This window comes from Cetorhinus maximus, chromosome 29, assembly GCF_964194155.1.
Source record: "Cetorhinus maximus chromosome 29, sCetMax3.hap1.1, whole genome shotgun sequence".
Classification (NCBI taxonomy): domain Eukaryota; kingdom Metazoa; phylum Chordata; class Chondrichthyes; order Lamniformes; family Cetorhinidae; genus Cetorhinus; species Cetorhinus maximus.
This window is the reverse complement of record NC_135907.1, coordinates 15,445,240-15,466,483: the sequence shown is the minus strand read 5'-3', so window position 1 is coordinate 15,466,483 and position 21,244 is coordinate 15,445,240. Positions and strand designations below refer to the sequence as shown.

At 46.0% G+C, this 21,244-nt stretch overlaps 1 protein-coding gene across 1 annotated transcript in view; it reads left to right on the top strand.

Annotated features, from left to right (window-relative positions):
• LOC144669277 (ras-related C3 botulinum toxin substrate 1-like) overlaps window positions 1–21,244 on the top strand; it is a 65,006-nt gene that overhangs the window by 28,730 nt on the left and 15,032 nt on the right. Inside the window, exons 2-5 of the mRNA XM_078531609.1 lie at window positions 10,307–10,378; window positions 12,793–12,910; window positions 15,586–15,648; window positions 17,528–17,687. Of these exons, the coding sequence (XP_078387735.1) occupies window positions 10,307–10,378; window positions 12,793–12,910; window positions 15,586–15,648; window positions 17,528–17,687 (413 nt within the window). The remainder of the gene's footprint in view (window positions 1–10,306; window positions 10,379–12,792; window positions 12,911–15,585; window positions 15,649–17,527; window positions 17,688–21,244) is intronic.

The window sequence follows — 21,244 nt, the reverse complement described above, 5'->3', positions numbered from 1 at the left end:
AATGTTGAAAATCAGAGCAGTGCTAACGTGGCTGGCCCTTTTTTTTTTGTTTCAAGGCAAGTGGTTTCAAACTGATAAATATCTTTCTCCAGATTGTTTGGAAACTTGGTGGAATGACTAAGACGCAGTAGCGCAGGATGCATCTAGCTTCAAAGATGGTGTAAATCAGAAAGCGACTCCAAGCGAGCGTTTAAAGCCAGTAGGTTATAAAATTAAGGCAGGTAAGGAATTCCACGATTTTTGAAATCCTGGGAGTGAGTTTGGAGCGCTGCGAGTTTTCATTACGGTGAGTGCGCTGAGCTGAGGATGAGCAGGAGGGAAGACAGCTTCTCAGAAAGCAAGGACATGGGGGCTTATTTAGAACCAGAGATCAGCCCAGGGCATCCCAAAGTTCTTGAGATCTAATTCGTTGCTTATTTTGAAATGTGGTCCTTGGTGTTGTGTTGGGAAATGCCAGGATGGGCAGCCCGTCCAGGATTATGCGGGACTGCCGCGTAATTAGGCCCCTTTGTGTCCCGCATCCCGGGTCATGCCTCTCTTGGGACATGTTTTGTCCCCAGGAATTCACCCGCGCCTGCTGGTCTTAGCCTGCACGTGCCTTCGGCCAGTCCTCGCTGCTGTGCGTGCATCGGGCCCAGGAGCGCTTTGATTTGTGCTGGGGCGGGGGTTCTGAGCGCGCGTCTGGGGGACTGTTTAACCGAGTCCGTGAGCCTGCTCTTACAGGTTCGGCCGCACCAATAGTGTCTCTTGATTTATTCCCTGTGAGCTGGCCACCCCGCAAATGCAGCAACCAATTTGCGCACGGCAAGATCCCACTGCGAAGGAGAACCGCATGACCTTTAGAGAACTTTAGAATGCAGCGAAATTCATGTTCCAGCCTTGCCTGACTCCCTACTAAGATCATCTTAAGACCCCGATTTCTTCAGTAGGGTCACGCCCAGGACTAGCCCCAGCTTTCCTGCGTGAGGCGTTGCCATTTTGACTCGCGGGTCCTATTTAAATAAATGAGGCCCGACCTCTGCCTAAACCTGGCAGCAATAGTGTGGCGCTAGCGGGCGAGTGTGGCAGGAGGGTGCTGCTGGGGATCTGCTGGGCTGGTCCCTGGTGACGGTGAGCTTAGAGGGAGGTGGAGTTGGCAGATTGGGAGGGAATCCCTGTTTCTCCTGGCTCTCGAACAGCTTTAAATGACTTAACAGTCAGTCTCCTTTCCAGGTTTTCCTGTCAATGCTCATACCGAGCGCGCACAATCCAACTGGGGCCCTGTGGTATGGTCCTTGTACACCTTCAGAAACTCGGGTGTTGAGTGCGTAGCCAGTGAGAGTGCACGGCCAAGCCAGAGAGCAGGGTGCTGCCTCTATTTTAACCCCCTGGGTTTTTTTGCAGGTCCCTGAGTGTTAAATCTGGGGCTTGACTTTGGCCTCGTTTACCATTTATTTCTCCGAAATAACGAAAGGGAAGAAGGTGGCCATGCTGAGCTGGTCTGTGGAGGGCGAAACAGAATTAATGTTTCAGCTTAATGGTCTTTTCATCAGAACTGGAAAAGTTAGAAACGTAACAGGTTTTAAGCAGGTACAGAGATAGGGTATGGATGGTGTGGGATGAGGGGTGGGGGGGGGAGAGCGAGCAGGTGGAGGGTTGGGGAAATAACAAAAGGGAAGGACTGCGACGAGGTGTAAGGCAGGAGAAAGTAAATTGAGAAAGGGGTGATGGTGCAAGGCAAAAGGAGATGGTAATGGGAGAAGAAACACACAAAAGGTGGGACTAAAAGAGGCACAGAGGCGAAGAGCCAAATCATCACCGACAGTCTGGAAAAAAAATGGAGCAGTGTTTATGATTTATAATTGTCCCCACCCTTGAGTCCAGAAGGCTGTAAACTGCTGTTTTGTGTTATGTCTATCTTTTGAACTTCATCCTGTTCAGTTTTTTTTTTAAAACAATGCTAAATAAACCCTTCCTTTACTCATGTGGTGCAACCTAAAACTTCCAGCGAAGCTGTTAGATATGTATGACTCACGTTTTTACAGCTTATGTTGTAACAGGAAGCCTGTAGCCATTTTAATTGTTGCATTAGTGTTGAGGGCACTTCTCTACAGTGATGAAGAAAACTTAACAGTCTGGAAAGATTAATTGGCAATTGTTGCAGGGTCTGGTCGAATCTAGGCAGGGCAGCAAATGGGTTTTTTTTTTTAAAAAAAGCGTCAGTCGCTTCTTCCTGAATCTTCACCTTCTTCTAATGTATTCCTGCTCCTCCTTGTGTCCTCCTCCCTGGCTGTATGTTTGATTTGATGTCCTTCCCCTGAGTGACCAATGGAATTATATCCAAGTACAGCCTTGTGATCGGATGCCTTCGGCAAAGGTGTTGTGAGAAAAATGAATGTTCCTAGTGGCGAAGTAGTGAAGATTTGTTTTATAAGACATTAGGAGCAGGAGAAGGCCATTCAGCCCCCTCATTAAACAGAACTCGAACCCGGAGTTCTCCTTTTAACGGAAATTGGCCTGATTTGGAATAGTGTTTGGGACAAAAGGAATTTTTCAGCCCCTTTCCCTAAGGAAGGATATACTTGCCTTAAAGGGAGTGCAGCAGAAGTCCACTAGATTGATTCTTAGCATGAGACGGTTGTCCCCTGAGGAGAGATTGAGTAGACTAAGCTTTGTTCTTTGGGAACTGGGCTGACCGATCCTTTGTCCCCTTCACTGTCAGGGCTGACGGCCTGAAGGTGCTGGGGATATGGTTCGGAGGGACCGGGGCATGCGTTAGAAACTGGAAGGAGCAAGTGGCTATGGTGAAAAGGAAACTGGGCATGTGGGAGCGACGCTCCCTCTCCATTGCGGGTAAGAACCTGGTCATCAGGTGTGAGGTATTCTCGCTGTTGCTGTACGTGGCGCAGGTCTGGCCCATTCCAGACTCCTGCGCGATGGCGATCACTCGAGCCATCTTCCGCTTTATCTGGAGGTCGAAAATGGATCGTGTCCGCAGGGACGCGATGTACAAGCCTCTAGATAAAGGGGGAAAAAACGTGCCCAACATCGCCCTCATACTGATGGCCACCTTTGTGTGTGGCTGCATCAAGCGGTGCGTGGACCCTCAGTACGCAAACACCAAGTGTCACTACGTGCTGAGGTTCTACCTGTCCCCGGTGTTGCGAAGGATGGGTCTGGCCACGCTGCCGCGGAACGCTCCAAGTAGTTGGACCGTGCCGTACCACCTGTCCCTGGTGGAAAAATTTATGCAGAAAAACACCTTTGACCACAAGTCCATCAGGCAGTGGTCAGCACGTAACGTCCTAGAGGCCCTGAGGGAAAAGGAGAGGGTGGACCCTGTGGGATGGTTCCCCGAGCAGACTGTCAAAGTCATTTGGCAGAACGCCTCATCGCCAGAACTTTCCAACAAGCACCAAGACGTAGCTTGGCTGGGGGTGAGAAAGGCCCTCCCCGTCAGATCCTTCCTACACGCCAGGAGGCTCACCCCCTCTGCACGTTGCCCTCGAGGTGGCTGTGGTGGGGAAGAGACCGTTGTTCACCTCCTTGTGGATTGTGCCTTTGCAAAGAAAGTCTGGAGAGAGATGCAGTGGTTGCTGTCGAGGTTCATCCCGAGCAGTTCTGTGACACAGGACTCTGTGCTCTACGGGCTGTTCCCAGGGACACACACCGAGACAAACATCAACTGCAGCTGGAGGATCATCAACTCGGTGAAAGACGCGCTTTGGTCTGCCCGAAACTTGTTGGTCTTCCAGCACAAAGAGTTGTCCCCGACCGATTGTTGCGGACTGGCACAATCCAAAGTCCAGGACTACGTGCTGAGGGACGCACTAAAGCTTGGGGCAGCTGCCGCAAAGGCGCAATGGGGAAGGGTCGCTGTCTAAGACCTTTCTACCACAGCGCACCGAGAGACTGGGAACTGTTTAGAGCCCCTCGGGCTGTACAGATCAAAATGAAAGGCTGTAAATGATAGTAATATTGTTTGTACTGATGCACCTGGTGATACATCTTGTAAAAGTGTAACCTGGATTGTACCCTTGTAATGTTGTTTTTGAAATGGTTTGGAATGTGATTGAAGATATTTTATGAATAAAGTATATTTTTACAAAAAAAAACAGTCCCAAAGAAAAGGTTGGAGCAGTCACTGCAGAGGTGCAATGGGGAAAGACCACTGTCTTGATCAGCTATAGTACACCAAGGGGCTGGAAACTTTGGAGAGCTTCTTGGGCTGCATACCTGACATGGAATATATATATTGTAAATATCAAGAGTATTGCAATTGAGCTTGTTTTAAGGCAACTTAGTGGAACATGCTGGATACAGAAGTTTAATTTACTGCAATTTCTGTATTATACAGTTTGAAATGTTTTAGAATGTGCCTTTACAAATTTTAGGAATAAAGTTTTTTTTTTACAAAGTCCCTTGAGTTTAGCAGAACAAGAGGTGATTTTATTTGAAACACACAATTCTTAAGGGGCTTGAAAGGGCTGAGCCTGGGAGGCAGTTTCCTCTGGCTGGGAAGTCTGGCACAAAAACAGGTGTCAGAAATTTAGAACGGAGATGAGGGATTTTTTTTTCACTCAAAAACTTGTGGGATCTTTGGAATCCTTGACCTTCGGAGAACTGTGGATGCTCAGATGTTGAGTATGTTCAAGACCCAGGTCAACCTATTATTTTGAATACTAAGGGGGTGGTGGGATGTTGGAATAGTGTGGGGAGATGGTGGCCTAATACTCCGGGGACATGGGTTCAAATCCCACAATGGCAACTGGTGGGATTTCAATTCCGATTTATTAATTTGAATTGAAAGCCAGCCTCAGTAATGGTGACCTCGAAACTATCGTCCATTGTCATAAAAACCCACCTGGCTCACTAATGTCCTTTCGGGGAAGGGAATCTGCCATCCTTAACCGGTCTGGCCTACATATGACTCCAGACCCACAGCAATGTGGTTGACTCTTAACTGCCCACCCCCGAAAATGCCTAGCAAGCCGCTCATTTCAAGGGCATTTAGGGATGGGCAACAAATGCTGGCCTGGCCAGCGACGCCCACGTCCCATGAAAGAGTAAAGAAAGGAAGAAAAGGTGCAGTTGAAGTAAAAGCCTAGCTGTGATCTTGATGAGTGGCAGATAGGCTTGATGGAGCAAATAGCCTATTCTTGCTAATTCATTTGAATTGTGGCTGATCTGTATCTCAACTTGATTTACTCGTCATGGCTTCATATGCCTTATACCCTTACCTAACCAAAGTCTACCTTAGTCTTGAAAGCTCCAATTGTTCCCTCCACTCCACACCCAACCCCATTCCTTTTTTTTTGGAACGAGAATTCCAGATTTAAGGGTATTAATATATCCAGCTCCTTTCGAAAAAAGTCTTAATTTTTTTTGTTATTCATTCTTTGGGTGGGGGGGTGCGGTGGTCACTGGCAAGGCCAGCGTTTGTTGCCCATCCCTAATTGCCCTTGAACCAAGTGTTAGGCTTGTTAGGCCATTTCAGAGGGAAATTGAGAGCCAACCACATTGCTGCGGGTCTGGAGTCACATGTAGGCCAGGCCAAGTAAGGACGGCAGATTTCCCTTCCCTGAAGAATATTAGTGAGCCAAATAGGTTTTTACGATGACCCAGTAGTTTCATAATCGTTATTAATGAGACTAGTATTTTATTAATTGATTGAATTTAAATTCCCCCAGCTGCCGTGGTGGGATTTTAACTTGGACCTTTGGAGCATTGTTCTGTACCTCTGGATTACTGGTCCAGTAATATTACCGCTATGGTACTGTCCCCCAGAAGAGAATGACATGTTGATGGCTAATTGGAAATATCTTCTTGCCAAAGAGCTAGCTGAAATAGGGAACCCATTGGATGGCAAACTATCTGCACGAGCTTTGATGTGAGTGGAATGAATCAAACCTAAATCCAGTTAGCATGTCTGCAATGAGAGTTTTTACAACTTTCATTTAATACAGGAACTGTAGCCTCATTTTAAAAAAAAACATATATAATCTTTGGCCAACTGGCGAAATAGCTTTGGATCAGCTAAAATGGAGCTGGACATCTGTACCCAAGCCCTCCACCTCTCTGGCCCTGTGTCTGCCCATTTGCCTTAGTGATAGAGAGCATTCTTTCCAGGTCCCAGCATCATCTTCTCTCTGACTAGCACATATAGGGGGTGGGGCAGTGGGGTAGGTAGCTGGTTTCCCACCTCCTTTTGCTTTTTTAAAAAAAAAAAGTCAGCAAGCGACATGCGAGCAAGGTCCAGGATTCGCGCTTCCTGCACTCCTGTTAAAACCGGGTGTCGTTGGGTGTCCACGAAACCGGCTGACCTAAGCAAACAGCCCGATGAGAAGCTAAAACACTTCCAGCGACTGAAGAGGAAGCTGAAAAAAGTCAATGTGTATTCAAGGGGAGGGAAAGTTTTTAAATAGAGCCCTGACTTTGTTCAAAACACTTGCTTGTTGTTACTGACATGCCTATCGAAATATTTTCCAAATTTTAATGCAGAATCTCCTGGGTTTTCGGTCCTTGTGATGAATCATGCAGAGGTTCCATGTGCTCATTAAATTGACATGTTTGACATCTTTTCTCGCGCAGTTGTCCCATTTTACTTATTACAGTTGTGTCATTTTAAAATATCTCATCAAATGGGGACTCACTGGTAAAAATTTCACATTATTTAACGTGTGAGTGACACTATCGAACCCATCAGCGTATTTTGCGTTGTTGGGGTTTTTGTGATCTGCCTCCTGTGGTCATAGACGGGTGACAACCAACAAAATGGTGATTTTTTTTAAAACCCCACTTACATCGACCAAACTTAAAAAAGCTCTTGGTTGTTATTAACCCTTTCTTTGTTGCAGTGATTTCCTGCACAGATGAGTGTTGGCGAGGTCGCTGGGTGACACAATCCAAACCCTGCTTCCCCCACTTTTCCCCAGACCCCTCAAGTGCCCACCAACCCGCGTCAACAGACTTTTTTGTTTAAAAAAAAAAAGCAGGTTAAATACCTTTTCCGGTTCCTTTTCTAGGAGGTCATAGGAGTTGTATTTTTCTAGATCACCACGCGCGCAAAACTGCTTCAACCACCAAAATGAAAGCAAAAGGTTGCTGATGCTGGAGATTTGAAGTAAAAACAAAGCTCTGGAGAAAGTCAACAGGTCTGGCAGCATCAGAAAGGAAGGGTTAATGTTTTCGTCCAATATGACTCTTCCGCAGAAGGGTCGCGTTGGGCTCGAAATGTTAACTCTGTTTCTCTCCTCGCGGGATTCTGTTTTTATTGCTTTGACCACCAGTTGGGAGTTAAGCAAGTTCTTGCATTGTAGGAAATAGCCACCTCAGAATGACCTCTCTGGGTGTATCGTTGCTGCCTCTCCCTGTCATGAAGGCACTGGCACTTTGCTGGGCACAGCTCAGGGGGCAGCTGGTGCTTGTGACTGACCCTCTAGCACTTGCCACCAAGGCCGAGTTTGTGGGCCTCTGTGATTGTGGTAAAGTGGAGTGCTAAGTACCTTTTAAGAGAGTGTAGCTAATCGACCATGTGACTGTATCGACCAATCGATAAACAGCACGGGCTACTTTTGTAACTAAGTCTAGAGCTGGAGGTGATTGAAGAAGCACACGTGGTGTTGGGGCTCTGTTCATAGTTCCAATAAACCACCAGTGTTTAAGTAAATAGGTCTCTCTCTGCCTACGTTGTTTCAAGCACCGACTAGTGTGTGGATATGCAGGGCACAGCGAACCCAATAACTCAAAACATAAAAGTGACCCTGATCCTGCCCTCAGCTAATGTTTGCGTTTTCTTGTATATGGTGATCAGGATCAAGGGGAGGCGATGGTGTAGTGGTATTGCCACTGGACTGGTATTCTAGAGATCCAGGGTAATGCTCTGGGGACCTGGGTCCGAATTTTGAATTTTGAATTTGGAACTTGAATTCAATAAAAATCTAGAATTGGAAGTCTGACCATGAAACCGTTGTCGATTGTTGTAAAAACCCATCTGGTTCACTAATGCCCTTCAGGGAAGGAAATCTGCCGTCCTTACCTGGTCTGGCCCTACATGTGACTCCAGACCCACAGCAATGTGGCTGGCTTTTAAAATGCCCCCTGAACAAGGGTAATTAGGGAATAAATGCTGGCCTAGGCAGCGATGCCCACATCCCATGAACGAATAATATATAAAAAAAAAGCCTAACCAGTTGTTAGCACCTTCGATAGCTGGCGAAACCCCGTGGTAACGCCTCCACTGCTGTCCCAGCGAATTGAGCGCACACTAGGGAATTGAAGCTTAACCTATCCTTGCCCGTATGGCTGAGCTACCCCATTGGTTAGGCTCACTGAGCTTGTGCAGCAGTTTCATTTTGTGGAGGCAGTAAGTCAAATACCAAAGCAAAATACAGTTTAAAAAAAATAAAAATAAATTGTGTTATCTGGCATTCTACCTACCGGAACACTCCGATAACTGAAATTTCTGATGTTCCCCGAACATGAATCGTCACTTTACCAACCGCAAGCAATTACAAAATTATCTAGATCTCATACCGTACACTGTATTATTTTATACTTCATTTTATGTTTTAATCTACTGTCAAAGAGTAGAAGTAAAAAGAATACTGTTCCTTACTTAGAGTACTTGCACATTCGTTTATGCTACAAGTATTGCGCTGTATTCTATTGGTAAACAGAGCCCACAGTTATTGATTGACTGGCACCCATTCCCTGCACATGCCGAACCAAGGCCTTACTGTACTGTGATTGCTGGAAAGCTGAAATAGAAGCGGAAAATGTTGGAAACGCTCAGGTAGCATCCGCAGAGAGAGCGAGAAATGAGTTAACGTTTCAGGTCGATGACCCTTAAATCAGAGCTGGAAGATTTTAAACGGCTTTTAAGCAAGTGCGGAGCTCGGAAAAGTGGCAGGGTGCTGGGGTGGGAAACAGGAAAGTACAAAGATCTGCGATGGGGGCCAGGAGTGATGTCTTCAATATCATTGTCTAGGTGTGAAAATTGCTACTGGCCATTTCTGCGTCATTATCTTTCACCTCCATCGGATACCCGAGCACTTTTGGCAGTCAGTGTGTTGAGCTGTTTGTCTAGGTGCGAAAACTGTTTCATTGGCAGCCAAGACTTGTCTCATAATTTAACCCGCGTTCCAGCGCTTGAACCCGTTAGCATCCAGCTGGATCTCTGTGAGTAACAGAAACACTGCCTCTAAAGAGAGTTCTTTCTATTGCTGACACAGTGAAAGCAATTGTGATGCTGAATAGGCCAAATGTATTACACACGATTACTAGACATCCTTTGTTTAAAAAAGATTTGTGCTGAACTGTGTTATGTACATTGTAATGAAGCAGATTGAAAATACACTTTTTCAGGTTCTCCTTGGGGCGAGGAGGTCAGGGGGGTGGGTGGTGGTGGGGGGTGGGGGTGGTGGTTTGCTACCAGTCAGCTGGTTTAGCTTTTTTTAAATTTAAATTGAAGTAATAGGGATGTGAATTAAAAGCAGTGCAAGAAAAAGCACAGCACCGTAGCTAACGTTTACAAAGATTTTTTTTAAAAGGAAGGGGGAGGTGCTTGTTTGCACCCTCTGGTCCATCACACAAAATGCCATGATCTGTCTTTTTCTCTTAGTCCTAAGTGAGAGGCGATCTTATTGAAACATATAAGATCCTTAGGGGGCTTGACAGGGTAGATGCTGAGAGGTTGTTTCCCCTTGTGGGAGAGTCTAGGACCAGAGGGCATAATCTCAGAGTAAGGGGGTCGTCCATTTAAAACAGAGATTTAGGAAGAATTTCTTCTCTCAGATGGTAGTCAGTCTGTGGAATTCTTTACCGCAGAGGGCTGTAGGGGCTGGGTTGTTAAATATATTCCAGGCTGAGATGGACAGATTTTTAATCAGTAAGAGAATCGAGGGTTATGGGGAAAAGGCACGAAAGTGGAGTTGAGGATTATCAGGTCAGCCATGGTCTCATGGACTGGCAGAGCAGACTCGATGGTCTCATTGAATGGCAGAGCAGACTCGATGGGCCGAATGGCCTACTGCTCCTACATCTTATGGTCTGACTGTGGATCTCCCAACATTCTGTCTGGTTCAGATTTCCAACTTCTACATTTTTAAAATTTACACATTTGCATTTATAAAGCACTCTTCATGATCCATTTATATAGCACTTCCGGGACTTCCCAAAGCACTTCACAGCCTATCATCAACTATTGAAGTGTAATTACTGTTGCAATGTAGGAAGCACAGCAACCAATTTGCACACAGCATGATAAATGAGGATGGTTAGTCGTTGTTCATGTCGATGACCTGTGTCTGTGTTTCTTTTATCACAGAGCTGTGGGTAAAACCTGTCTACTGATCAGCTACACGACAAATGCCTTTCCAGGAGAATACATCCCAACCGTGTAAGTACCTTGAAGCTGGGTATGAGTTTAATTCTTATTAGTATTTTAAGATTTGCTCAGAAAATGTCCCCCGAGGACAAACGAACTCCCCTCAGCGTATAGACCACATGCATTTTGAATTGGACATATTTCACTTCTTCTCCAAACAAGGATACTTTGATGCCATCGGTTAGCCAATTGTTGGGTTGGATGTCGCTCGGGATGTGCAGCATTACATGGAAGTTATAGCACAGAAACAGGCTGTCCAGCCCAACATGTCTGTGTTTATGCTGCACGCGATCCATTATTGCATTTACTTGTCACCATCTTATACTTCTGTCGTCTAGTTTTGGACTCTCTTCTCCCCCAAAGAGAGTTTTCTGCTATTTCTGAGATTAGAGAATCTGTCCCTAGCTCAAAGGAAGTTGGGACAAATGAGTTTCCCACTGCATTCGTATTGTTCTGATTATTTGGATACCTGCCACCTCTGGACCCAATGAAACTCAATTTAGTCATCCATTTCAGCCATGCCTTTGTTACCTCCCAAGCTTGACTATTCCAATGCACTCTTGGTCAGTCTCCATATTCAACCCTCCATAAACTGGAAGTCATCCAAAACCGCTTACTCGCACCAAGACCTGTTCATCCATCTCCCCGCTGACCCACATTGGCTCCCAGTAAAGCAACGTCTCTTTTTTTTCTCTCAAAATTCTCATCCATGTTTTGAAATCCCTCCACCCCTCCCCCCCGCCCCGACCCTCTCTATCTCTGTAATCTCCTCCAGCTCCACAGCCCTCCCAAGAAAACTACGTTCACCTAATTCTGACCTCTTGAGCATCCCCAATTTTAATTACTCCAACACTGGCCGCCGTACCTTCGGAGCCCCAAGCTCTAGCATTCCCTCCCTAAATCTCTGCTCCTCTCTTTCATCCCTTTTAAGAGGTTCCTAAGACACCCACTTTTTGAACAGGCTTTTGGCCATTTGTTTTGATCTCTCTTTATTTGGCTCGGTGTCACATTCAGCTTTATAATGCTCCTTGTGAAATGCCTTGGGATGCTTAACTGAGCTAAAGGTGCTATATAAATATAAGTTGTTGCTGCTGTTGATGGTAGGAGTGCATAGGATCACGTGCAGCATAAACACAGACATGTTGGACTGGACAGCCTGTTTCTGTGCTATAACTTCCAGGTAATGCTGCACATCTGGAGCGACATCCAAACCAACAATTGGCTAACCGATGGCATCAAAGTATATCCGATTAAGATTCTTCCAGAGGCAGGACAGAACGGCGATGTCCAGATGAGGACTATGTGATGCACAGCAAATATGTTACGCACGTATTTCTAGTTTCCACCAATCCCCCCCACCCTGAGTTCAGAGATTCCCAGACTGTGGGCCGTGACCTGAGTGGGGCCGCAAGGTGACATTTTGGGGTCTCGAGCTCTGAGGCGGTAATGGCTGCCGTAGAGCTCGGACTCAATGCTAGCAGCTGCCAGGTCCCTTTAATCCTTGTTTGTTTTTCTAATGGTGGGCGTGGCCTAACGTCTGATCTGTTGAGACCCAATTGCTTCTGCCAAAAACAAAAGAGGTAGGTGCTTTCTTCAAAAAAAACCCTTGCAGTAAAATGCATAAACAATGGTAAAAGGAGGAGTAGGGCCAATTAGAGGCCTAAAAGGAACCATGGCTGAGTTATTAAATGAATACTTTCTATTCCATGGCAGTGGCTGCAATTAAGCAAAGGATATATATATTTTTTTCTCTTATTCGCTCTTGGCTTGTGGGCGTTGCTGGCAAGGCCAGCAATTATTATGCGTCCCCAATTCACAGAATCACAGTGCGGACCATGAACTGAGTGGCTTGCTCGGCCATTTCAGAGGAGTCAACCACATTGCTGTGGGCCTGGAGCCACATGTAGGCCAGACCGGGTAGGCCAGACAGCAGATTCCTTCCCCTAAAGGACATTAGTGAACCAAATGTGTTCTAATGATCCATTAGTTTCATTATTATTATTAAGCACTTTTTCCTAGATTAATTGCTGAAAAAAGAGACAGACGCTGCCAAAGCTTTTCGTCTTGCAGTCGTCAGACAAGGATACCAAATCTCAAAGGGAGCAACAGTTTATACTGCATGAGAAGTGGGTGCTGATTGGTCGGCAAGTTATCTCTGATTGCTTGAGATGTTGCCGTGGCAAATGCACCCAGAGAGCTATTGGTCCCCCCCCGCACCATGCTTATGTTAATCAAAAAAAGATGCAATGTCTGGACATACTCCTTTTGAATTTAAATTCCCCCAGCTGCCCTGATGGGATCTGAACTCTCACCACCTCAGCATTAGTCCAGGCCTCCGGATTACTAGTCCAGTAGCATTACCACTACGCTCGCATCTCCCTGTTCCAGTTCTGTTGCAACAGTGTTTGATCGTGTCCTCCTTACAGATTCGATAACTATTCTGCCAATGTGATGGTCGATGGGAAGCCAGTGAACCTGGGGCTATGGGATACGGCTGGACAAGAGGATTATGATCGACTTCGACCACTCTCCTACCCGCAGACTGTACGTAGATCTCAATTAGGAAATATGTAGCACAGTTCAGCCCAGCAGGTCTGCCCTGGTATTTGTGCTCCACACAAGCTTCTTCCCACACCTCTTCATCTAACCCCATCAACATGACCTTGTATTCCTTTCTCGTGTACTTATCCAGCCTTGCGTTTAATGCGTATGTACCATTCACCTCGGTTACTCCAAGTGGGAGCATGTTCCCCATTCTCGCCACTCTCTGGGTAAAGAAATTTCCCTTGAATTCCCTGTTGGATTTACAGAAGAACATGGAAAAAATATGTAAGAAATAGGATCTGGAGTAGGACATTTTGCCCTTCGAGCCTGCTGCACCATTCATTAAGATTAAGACTGATCTTCTACCTGAACTCCACTTTCCTTGTATTCCTTTGTTCCTCAAGTATTCAAAAATCTATCCATCTTTGTCTTGGAGTATTTTCAATGACTGAGCATCCATAGCCCCCTGGGATAGAGAATTCCACAAATTTACGACCCTTTGAGTGAAGAAATTTCTCCTCATCTCAGTCCTAAATGGTCGACCCTTTTTATTCTGAGACTGTTGACCCTGGGTTCTAGATTCCCCACACTTTCTCAGCATCTACCCTGTTAAGCCTCTTTAAGAATTTTATATGTATTAATTAGGTCACCTCTGATTCTTCTAAACTCCAGAAAATGTAGGGCTCCTCATAGGACAATTGTCTAATTCCAGGAACCAATTTAGCAAACCTTTGTTTCTCTCCCTCTGGGACAAGTATGCCCTTCCGTGGGTAAGGAGGCCAAACCTGCACACCCTACTCCAGGTGGTAGTAATTGTAGTTAGATTCTTTACTGATGTCTAATCCCTCTGTAACAAAAGCTAAGGTAGCATTTTCCTTCCTAATTGCTTGCTGAACTGTCGAATCCCCACAGCTGAATGCTGGCCTCTCATCATCATAGCCACCAGTGTCCCCCTCCGGCTCCACTCTGCTCAGTGCCACCGCCTCTCCATTTGGATTCCCATTCTATAATGTGGGAATCCCCCACAGTCATCTCGATCAGAGTCTCTGTCACTCCAGAGCTGTTAGTCCTTTGTATGAAACAAGTCTTCAGCATATTTCCTTTCTTCTACTTCTCTATGGTGCTCTGGTTCTACAATTTCTGTATCTCGCTGGCGTCATTCCCTTTCAGTTTCTTCCTGTTTCCATTGTCTTTTCTGGTATTCACGCTTCCCAGTTTTCACGCCTCGCAGCATTCCTTCCCTTTGCGCTTGCTCTTAAGCTTTTCTTCCTCCAATCTCCTGAGCTTCCTCCCCTTGTTGTATGTAGTAGATCTTGCATCTTTCCTCTACGTTGTTTCTTACGTTCCTCTCAATGCACCCTCCATTCTTCGCCGATCCTCTCTTGGAAATTCTTTCCGTTTTCCTCATAAACAGGATGTCGTGAAGCCTTAAGCTTGGTTAGGAACAGGTCTTGATTCTCCCATCATTCTTGACCTTTATGTCTTTGGTAAATGAGTTTGTTGGCCAATCGAACTCTAATTGCACGCCTTCCTACGTTCTCCTCATTGCTGCTTGCAATCAATAATGGGGAGAGACCAATGTAAGAATTAACAGTGGTGGTTTATTGAGACATAGGGCAGAGCACCAGATCATACGTGCTCACTCAGAAACCTCCAGAGCTAGACTGAGTTCCCAGTTGCCTGCGCTGTATAGTGATTTGTCAGTGCTGTCACATGATCAGTACACTTGCATTGTCTTAAAGGGACAGGGTACCTCACTTTACCACATGTTAACTTTCTGTGATTCTACAAGGGCATCCAGGTCCCTTTGCACACATTTCCTAGCTTCAATATTCATTTTTTTAAAAATCTTTTATTTTGCCTGTCATTTTTCCTAACTTCACACTTAGTCACTAACATGGCAGATGGGACAGAATGTGGCAACCTTGTATTTATGACTCTGTTTCTGGTCTCACCCGCAAGTTGAAGCATCCTCTCTACATCCACCATAACAAACTTTTTCATAATCTTAAATACCTCTAACAGGTCACCCCTCAGTCTTTCCTTTTAAAGAGAGTTTCTCATTAGATTATTGGGTTGGGTGATGAGGGGTTCTGAGTAAAGGCTCAGCAGTAGGTAGCTACTGCTTCCCACTGTAACTCTGAACTAAACAGACCAGATCCAAGGGACGTGGAAGGAGTTGAGGTGTGAAAATCAGCCTGAGCTCCTGTTCCTGATTGACGTTCAGGTGAATGATGCTGGAAAATGCATGTACATGGATATAAAATGAGCTCTTGGTTGTACTGGCCTCCATAGTTACAATACCTCCCAAGGCTCACCGTTGAGGTGTGAGTATGAAGCATGGGTTTTATGGTTAGGCATATGCCACCAATGGCATTATATCCAGGTATGACTAAACGACTTTGACAGAAGAAACGTGGACGGAGGGAAAAAGGAGGAGGCAGAGAAAATGGTTCGGAGAAGAGAGGTGGGGAATAGTGAAAGGAAAACAATGAGGCTGTCTGGTGCAAGGATATGGCCATCTCCCCGGGCTGGCCTGTTTTTGTAGGCCGGTCTTGAATTCTGAGAGTGTTAACACCAGTATGGGCCAGTTGGGCTGAATGGCCTCTTTCTGCGCCATATATCCTGTGTAACTTGAATTGCTGAGGTAATGATTCACTTTCTTTTCTTCCCAGGATGTGTTCTTGATCTGTTTTTCGTTGGTCAGTCCTGCATCGTTTGAAAATGTTCGTGCCAAGGTAAGCATTGAAGCATCTCTTTTTTTTAAACCGGTCGCTCTTGTTCTGCCAGCGGTGTCCATCGTTTTATCCAAAAGCTGTTCAATCTTGCTGGTATGGCTGAAACTTGTAAAAAGGAACAGCCTGGGTTCCAAGACATCCCTGCTTAATGCAGGGAATTTTGCCCCAGTGTTGCTTTGATCATTCCCGCGCTCATTGGAATTGTTGCATCTGGTTTCAAAATAGCTGCTGCAGTTTGCCTCAAACAGCAGCCTTGGCAACTTTGTGGATATTGTTGGTGAGCCGCCTTGTTTTTGACGCCGGATCATTCCCCGGTGGCTTCTAAATGCATTCACTTGGAGGCACCCAAGCCTGGAGTGCGGGACCCGAAGAGCGTAAGGAGTTGGGAGTAAGGCATTTGGTCCTCCGAGCCTGCTCTACATTCACTAGGATCGTGGCTGATCTTCTCTCTCAGCTCCACCTTCCTGCACTGTCCCCCATGTCTCTTCATTCCCTTAGCACCTGAAAATCCATTAACCTCTGTCTTGAATATACCAAGCAACCACAGCTCTGTGGGGTAGGATCCGCAAACCTTTGCATCAGGATATTTTTCCTCTGCTCGGTCCGTGTGACTGACTCCTTATTCTGAGACTGTGACCCCCCCATATCTGGGGAAACATTTTTTTCCTCCGCATCTACCCTGTCAAACCCCTTTTAAGAATGTTGTGTGTCAGCGCTCGTGAAGCACGCCACATACGATGCAAAGTCGTGTAATATCGTGCAGCATGTCTTTGGGTTTAAAATAGACTTGTTGTTCATGCAGCTGAGAAATTGCAGTGTTGGGGAGAAGTTCCTCTCTTTATACACCATTTTAAGTTTAAATTGCGGGTTTCAGGAGGGATCGAACACGGAGTTCACGTTACTCAGCGATATCGTAGAAGTTCCAGGCACTGTTTTTAGCTCCAGGTGTCTCTGTGCACGTAACAACTGAAACTAAGGTCGAATGTTTTTTTTTTCCTCTCGACCCTTCATTGCACCAATTATACGGACAAGGTAGTCGTGGGTTTGTTCGTTTCAATCCAATTTCATGAATATTGCTGAAAAGGGAGACATGTTGCCGAAGTTTTTCATTTTTGCACTCATCAGGACAAGCTAATGCCAAATTTCAAACTAGCTCATAACATGGCTCATTTACACTTAACCAGAAGCGGCATTCATTCAAGTGAAGGGAAACAAACAAAGCAATATGTTCCAACCTTGAGCCCTTTTTGAATTACTCGGGAGCTTGGGGAGCCAGTAGTTCCCCACTGCTTTCCCCTTGGCAACACCTCGGCCAATCAGAGTCGACTTGCCAACCAGCCGGCACCCTTTTCTCCTGCAGTATAAATTGTTGTGATTGTTTGCAACTTGAAGTTTTTGTGTTTGTCCTGATGAGTGTAGGATGAAAAGCTTTGACGACATGTCTCTCTTGTCAGCAACATTCAAGCACCATACTATCAAACGACAATCTAATTTCTAGTGACTGGTTATCACTAGTCCCTGTATGATTCGGTAACAAACAGCTGGCCCTACTTAGAGATATTGAGGGTGGCGGAAATGGGAAAGTTCATTCTGCTCTTTGAAGGGGTGTCTTTCTGTGCCCTGGGCTATAGTAAATAATCGGGACAGAGTAGAGAGAGCATCTTGCTCTGCACCTTTTTTCACCTGCGAAAGTATCTTGCCAACCAGTGCCAAAGTTAAGCACTACTGACCTTGAGTGCCAAAACAAAAAAGCCTTGGTTGACAATGACATTAAGATTTTCAAGTGCTATGGCAAGTCAGGAAGATGTGAGGCAGTGTATTGGCGGCTGTACTGAGGAGTTGTTGACCATTTTGCTGACTGTTATGTTCTTCTTCTCAGTGGTATCCTGAGGTGCGGCATCACTGTCCTAGTACTCCAATCATCCTCGTAGGCACCAAACTGGATTTGAGGGACGACAAAGACACCATAGAGAAACTCAAGGAAAAGAAGCTGGCACCCATCACCTATCCACAAGGACTTGCCATGACAAAGGAGATTGGTAAGGTTTCTCCTTCTTTGGGACAATGCTGCATTTGCCCTAACAAGGGCTGATGGTGGTGACTAGTTGGGCTGTTTGTAAATCAGTGTCATCCAACCAGTGAAACCTAGTGAGGTTTTGGTGGACCACACTATCACGTACTGAATCAAAGTCTTGTATTTATGTCGCACTTTTCAATGTGGTAAAATGACCCAAAGGTATTTCGCAGGAGCGTTAAGGGAGGTGTTAGATGTAGGGAGGCCAGTTGAACTCCACTTTGCTATACTGTTGTGTGTTGGAGTTCTAATATTCGTCTGTCACGGTGCTGCCTCAGTTGTGGCTAACGACAGCGACTTGCAGTTATACAGCACCCTTTTTTAAAAAAAATGTTGTAAAACATCCCAAGGTACGAACCAGTTGACAAGCAAAATGCAACACCAAGCCTCGTGAGAGGTATTAGGGGAGGTGACCAAAGATTTGGTCAAAGGTTTTGATGAGCATCTTGGACAAGGCTTAGGGAGGGAATTCCAGAACTTAGGGTCTCAGCAGCTGAATGTGTGGCCACCGATTTCAATGATGAAAATCGAGGGTGCGCAAGAGGCAAGGACTGGAGGAGTGTTGAAGGGACTGGAGGAGGTTACGGAGATGGGGAGGAGCCAGGCCATGGAGAGATTTGAATACTCAAAACTACCCTGGACACCTAATGCACGTTGTGTCAGAAGGGTTAATTACTTCAGGTTTTGGAACATGTTACTTAATAGGAACGAATAGTTAAAAGGGACATTTTCCTGGCAGTTCCTCATTCTCCATTGTATGCATCAGACTTCTATGAAAAGATAACTTAGATTCTCGGATCCCTCGTGTTCATCCAAAAGTGCTGATCAGGGCCGGCGGAGAACCAGTTTAAAAAAAAAAAAAAATTGGTGTACAATAGTTCCCGGAATAAGGTTGTGCACAATTGCAGTTCTGCCTTCAGATGATGCTCTGGTTGAATATCTGCCTCTCGGTAGCCGTGCACTTGGAGTGGTCTCAGCGATTGCGGATTCACCGCAAACATTCAAAAGAGAACTGGACGTTGTCAGTCGTGGCTCAGCGGGTATCACACTGGCCTCTGGGTCAAAAGGTTCTGGGTTCAAGTCCCACTTCAGAGCTTGAGCAGCAAAACCTAAGCTAACGCCCCATTGCAATACCAAGGGAGTGCCACGCTGTCGGGGTTGCCACGCTTTTGGATGAGGCGTTAAACTGAGGCGCCGTCTCAGGTGGACTTAAAATATCCCATGGCACTATTTCAAAGAAGGAAGCATGGGAGCTATCCCCAGTGCCCTGGCCAATATTTATCCCTCAATTGACATCACGAACAGGTTATTTGGTCGTTATCACATACGCTGTCCATGGGAGTTTGCTGTGTGCAGATTAGCTGCTGCGTTTCCCACATTACAATGGCGGCTCCACTTCACAAAGCACTTCGTTGGCTGTGAGGTCCCGTGGCAACGACAGGCAATTTTGACCCTTTTCCGATAGAAGGTAGATGCATCGTTTGGGCAGTTCACATCACCAGTCAGGCGCGATCAGAGTTTCCTTGGTTTGTCTTCGGTGGCTGGAGAAAAAAAATATCCCCAGTTTCCTTTCACCCCGTTTTTCTTTTGTTGTTTCTTCCCAACAGATGTGTGTGAACGGGTAGGGAAGGACAAGTGGGGCAGATAAGATAGACCATTCCACGTTGGGAGAGCCTCAGCTGACCCACGTGGTCATGCATCCTGTTACCTGCCTTGGTTTGAGGATGGGACAAAACTTCCCCTGGACTATCTGTGCAATGCTCACACCCAGAAGGATACCATTCTCTCTTAAGGCTTATACAGGTCTTGCAGTAAGGCCAATGGCTTCCTACTAAAAGGCGCAGCTTTCAATGCGTTGTTCTCATCAAGGAACATCAGTCCTTGAGCTGGTAGCAAATCTCCATCAGTGAGTGCAGTAGTAATAATGGAGCTATCAGCAACTCAAGTCATCGCTCTCTAGAATTACAGGAATAGGGAACCAATTAACGGAAGACAAACATGCTAAGTTGTTCTTTGCCAGGGAATTACACAAGAAGCAATTACCCAATACTGCTTTTTTTTCTCTCCCCCTTCCATCTTGTATGCATACTTGTAGATTTTTACTGGGTTAGCTTTTCCCTTGTGTCGTTAAGAAGTCAGGGTTAGCTGAAACAATGATTGGATTATTTAGAAATCTTCATTTTGGAAATTTACAGATGTAACCTGAAAGGGCAAAAGTTACCTGGGGCATTTGGGGAGAGGAGTGAAATCGATTGGATTGTTCTTCAGTGATCCCAGTGCAGGCACAACGAAAGGAAAGACTTTCATTTATATAGCGGCTTTCATCACCACCGGACATCTAGAAGCCCTTTAAAACCATTTAAGTATTGTTGAAGTGTGGTCGCTGTTGTAATTTCGGAAATACAGCAGCCAATTTGCACACAGCAAGCTCCCACAATGATAATGACCAGATAAGGCGCCTTTAGTGATTGATAAGTATTGGCCAGGACACCAGGGAAAGCTCCCCTACTCTTCTTCGAAATTGTGCCATGGGATCCTTCCTCCCACCCGAGCAGGCAGATGGGGCCTCGGTTTAATGTCTCGTCCAAAAGACAGTGCAGCACTCCCTCAGCACTGCACTGGAGCTTCAGCGTCAACTTTTGTGCTCGCGCCCTGGAGTGAAACTTGAACCTGGAACCTTGTGACTCTGAAGTGCGAGTTTCCAACCAATTCATGGCTGACCCATGGGAGTGAAAAACAGTCAAGTTTGCAAATTAATCACTGCCTTTTGTGATGCCTTCAGTCCTCATTTCCATGGCACAGCCAGCTTTCTCTCCACGTTCTCCCTGCCCCAGGTGGACTGCTTTTCAGACTATGCACTGTAACACTGAAAGAAACACAAACTGAGTCTAGCAGAATCTGTGGAGCGAGAAACGGAGTTAACATTTGGCGTGCATGTCCACAGGTCCTTGAAGGTGGCAGGACATGTGGACAGGGTGGTCAAGAAAGCATATGGGATGCTTTCCTTTATTGGGCAAGGTATTGGAAACAAAAGCAAGGATGTAATGATGGACTGTATAAAGCGTTGATTAGGCCACAGCTGGAATTTTGTGTGCAGTTCTGGTCACTACATTACAGGAAGGACATAACTGCTCTGGAAAGGGCGCAGAGGAGATTTGCAAGAATGTTGCCAGTGCTTGAAAATTGCAGCTATGAGGAAAGATTGGATAGGCTAGCCATTGTTTCCAAGGCTGTCACTGACCTCATCTCCTCTGGAGACCTTCCCTCCACAGCTTCCAACCTCAGTCTCCCAACCCCAGACGGCCTGCTTCTACCCCCTTCCCAAAATCCATAAACAGGGCTGTCCCGGTAGACCAATCATGTCAGTCTGTTCCTGCCCCGCGGAACTCATTTCTACCTATCTTGACTCCGTTCTCTCTCCCCTTGTCCAGTCTCTTCCCCCCTACATCTGCGATTCCTCTGCCCTACGCCATATCAACAATTTCCAGTTCCCTGGCCCTAACCACCGCCTCTTCACCACGA